The sequence below is a fragment of the Sinocyclocheilus rhinocerous genome, unplaced genomic scaffold, assembly GCF_001515625.1.
Source record: "Sinocyclocheilus rhinocerous isolate Xijiao unplaced genomic scaffold, SAMN03320098_v1.1 scaffold368, whole genome shotgun sequence".
In the NCBI taxonomy this organism is placed as follows: Eukaryota; Metazoa; Chordata; class Actinopteri; order Cypriniformes; family Cyprinidae; genus Sinocyclocheilus; species Sinocyclocheilus rhinocerous.
In genome coordinates this window covers 259,800-262,345 of record NW_015664681.1, presented here as the reverse complement: position 1 = coordinate 262,345, position 2,546 = coordinate 259,800, and the positions used below count along the sequence as shown (strand labels likewise).

General features: G+C 40.4%; 1 protein-coding gene across 1 annotated transcript in view; it reads left to right on the top strand.

Moving 5' to 3' along the window:
- Positions 1-2,546, top strand: part of cpeb1b (cytoplasmic polyadenylation element binding protein 1b) — a 10,176-nt gene that overhangs the window by 2,827 nt on the left and 4,803 nt on the right. The window contains exons 5-8 of the mRNA XM_016541062.1: positions 1,004-1,256; positions 1,466-1,579; positions 1,948-2,052; positions 2,345-2,481. Coding sequence (XP_016396548.1) covers positions 1,004-1,256; positions 1,466-1,579; positions 1,948-2,052; positions 2,345-2,481 — 609 coding nt within the window. The remainder of the gene's footprint in view (positions 1-1,003; positions 1,257-1,465; positions 1,580-1,947; positions 2,053-2,344; positions 2,482-2,546) is intronic.

Here is a 2,546-nt window from a genome sequence, read left to right as displayed (position 1 = left end):
CAGTTCGAGCAAACGCACACAACCTGATTAATATTCATGAATCCAGTAGCTCATTTAATCCTTGGTGCGTTTTATATTGTTCTTAGTAGAATTCGTATCATCTAATCAGTATTTTTGTTCGTTTTTCCCCAATTTTTTTTTATTTTTTACAGAAACACTGAATGACCAAAAAAGCACAAACCAAATCCTGTATATCTCATTGCTTAAATTCACATTAGGGCTGGGTTCACAATATTCTGTATAAGCTGTAACTGCAATTTTCCTCCTTTCTAAATTTCCCCCCCCCCAATTGTAAATAACCTCCATCTTGTCTTGAATAGTTAGGGTAACTTCCAAATTACCTTGGATAAGACAAGCTGTTTAACAAATTTATTGGGTTCCAAATATTGTTCCAAATGTTAATTTGTGGGCAGCCCAAATTTCTTAACTTTCTGAAGATGGCCCCAGACTTTGACAACCGGTTATTCACTTAAGACAGCTGATTGTATTTGCAGTAGGTTTTACATTTACTCATTTAGCTGACATTTTAATCCTGAGCTGCTCAAATTTCTATTAATGTCTTGTGTTCTTTGCATATTCTAAGTCTTATTGTGAATGATTCATGCCTTTAACTTTGCGTGTGTTTGGTGGTTTTTATTTTTAAATAAACCCTTGCAGTGGGTAATCATGACCGATTCAAGTTTCATTGACTACATTGACTGTGCCACTGTGGCACTCAAATGGCGGCTGCACCAAATACAACATAGGCAGGTCTCAATTGAGTATCATTTACCATTATATTTTGCCCAGCCCTAAAACCGTTAAGACTGACACAGCAGTTTAACTTTCTTTAAAGCTGCTATTGAATGTAGTGTTATCAAAAGTGCTATACAAATTTGACTTGACTGTCAATTCAAACAGCAGAGTGTCGAATGGTGTTTTAATGAGGCTAGTTTTAAAAGTAGCTCTCTATGGTCCTTGAATGTTCTTATTGGCAAAGCTAACTCTTCTCCCTCTCCCGCAGTCTTCTTTGAGGATCTCGCCGTCTGTGCCCTTCCTTATGTCTAGTATGCAAAGGGATCCTCTCAAGCTAGCTCTGGGTTCTCGGATGGACCTCAGCAGCTCCCCTCTTACCCCGCCACCCAGTGCCACCCCAAGTAGTGGTCTGTCCCACCGCTGGCCTGGTGCCTCCATCTGGCCCAACTGGGACCTAATGAAGACCCCTGAGAGCCCCTTCAGCATTGAAAGAGAGGCCTGGCTTCACAGACAGGCAGCCTGTATGGCCTATTGCATGCTACTGTAGCGCATTAATTCATAGCTATCCCCCACCCCTTCACCCTCCCACCGAAACCTCTGAATGTCCTTTAACACTTCCATTTAACAGAGTTGTGCAACCCTGTTGCTGCTGTTCACTGTACTGTTTTTCATCAATACATAATGCAGGTGTGTTGCTTTTGTGCTCATCTTGTGAATTTGTGCTCCACAGCCATCAATGAAGCTACCTTCACATGGAGTGGGCAACTGCCCCCCAGACACTACCAAAATCCCATTTATTCTTGCAAGGTGTTTTTAGGAGGAGTTCCCTGGGACATCACTGAAGGTAGAATAACTGATTTTATACAGCAGATACGTGAAATGGTAGTCTGCTGTAAGTTGAAGTGTTTATTTTTTTTATTTTATTTTTTTATTTTTTTATTTATTTAAACTTTCTGTTCAGAGTATTGGGAAAACAATGTATTATGTTTTCCACAATTTTAGGCAGCACACGTTTTCAACGTAGATTATGTTTAAGCAGTAAATGATTTCTGAAGGGTCATATGACACTAAAGTTTGGAGTAATGGCTGCTTGTTGAACGCAAGACTTTTCAGAAGCCTAAATCTTACTAATCCCAAACTTTGAAGGGTTGTATAGATATGCCATAGCCCTGTTTGCTTCTAGACTAATGGCTTCTCTGTTTTTGTCCCCAGCTGGTTTGATAAACACTTTTAAATGCTATGGCCCTCTCAGTGTGGAGTGGCCAGGTAAGGATGGCAAGCACCCTCGCTGCCCTCCGAAAGGTAATATGCCCAAAGGTAATGCTGAAAGGGTAGGAAACTTATTTTATTACAGCACTGTTGTGGGATGGTGTGGCTCATAGCACTCAACTGCTTGGTGACTACAAGAACCCTTCATACACATGGTGGTATTTGTTTCTGGGAATTTAAGTATTTATTTTTTTAAAACCCTTTGAAAGATGTTCATATCCTAGTTAGCTGTGCAGTCTACAGTTATGGAGATGGCTGTGAGCCAGTTAAATTGAGTAACGTTTTGGCCATGTGACTTTTTATTTATTTATTTTTTTTCCTCCCTTTTATTGCTCCCCAGGTTATGTGTACTTGGTGTTTGAATCGGACAAGTCTGTGCGTGCCCTGCTACAGGACTGCACTGAGGACCTGCTCCATCCTGAGGGCTACAGCGAGTATTACTTCAAAATGTCCAGCAGAAGGATGCGCTGCAAAGATGTAAGATGGGCTTTAGGAGTAGATTTTGTAGCATCTGTTGCAGTTTTTTTTTTTTTTTTTTTTTT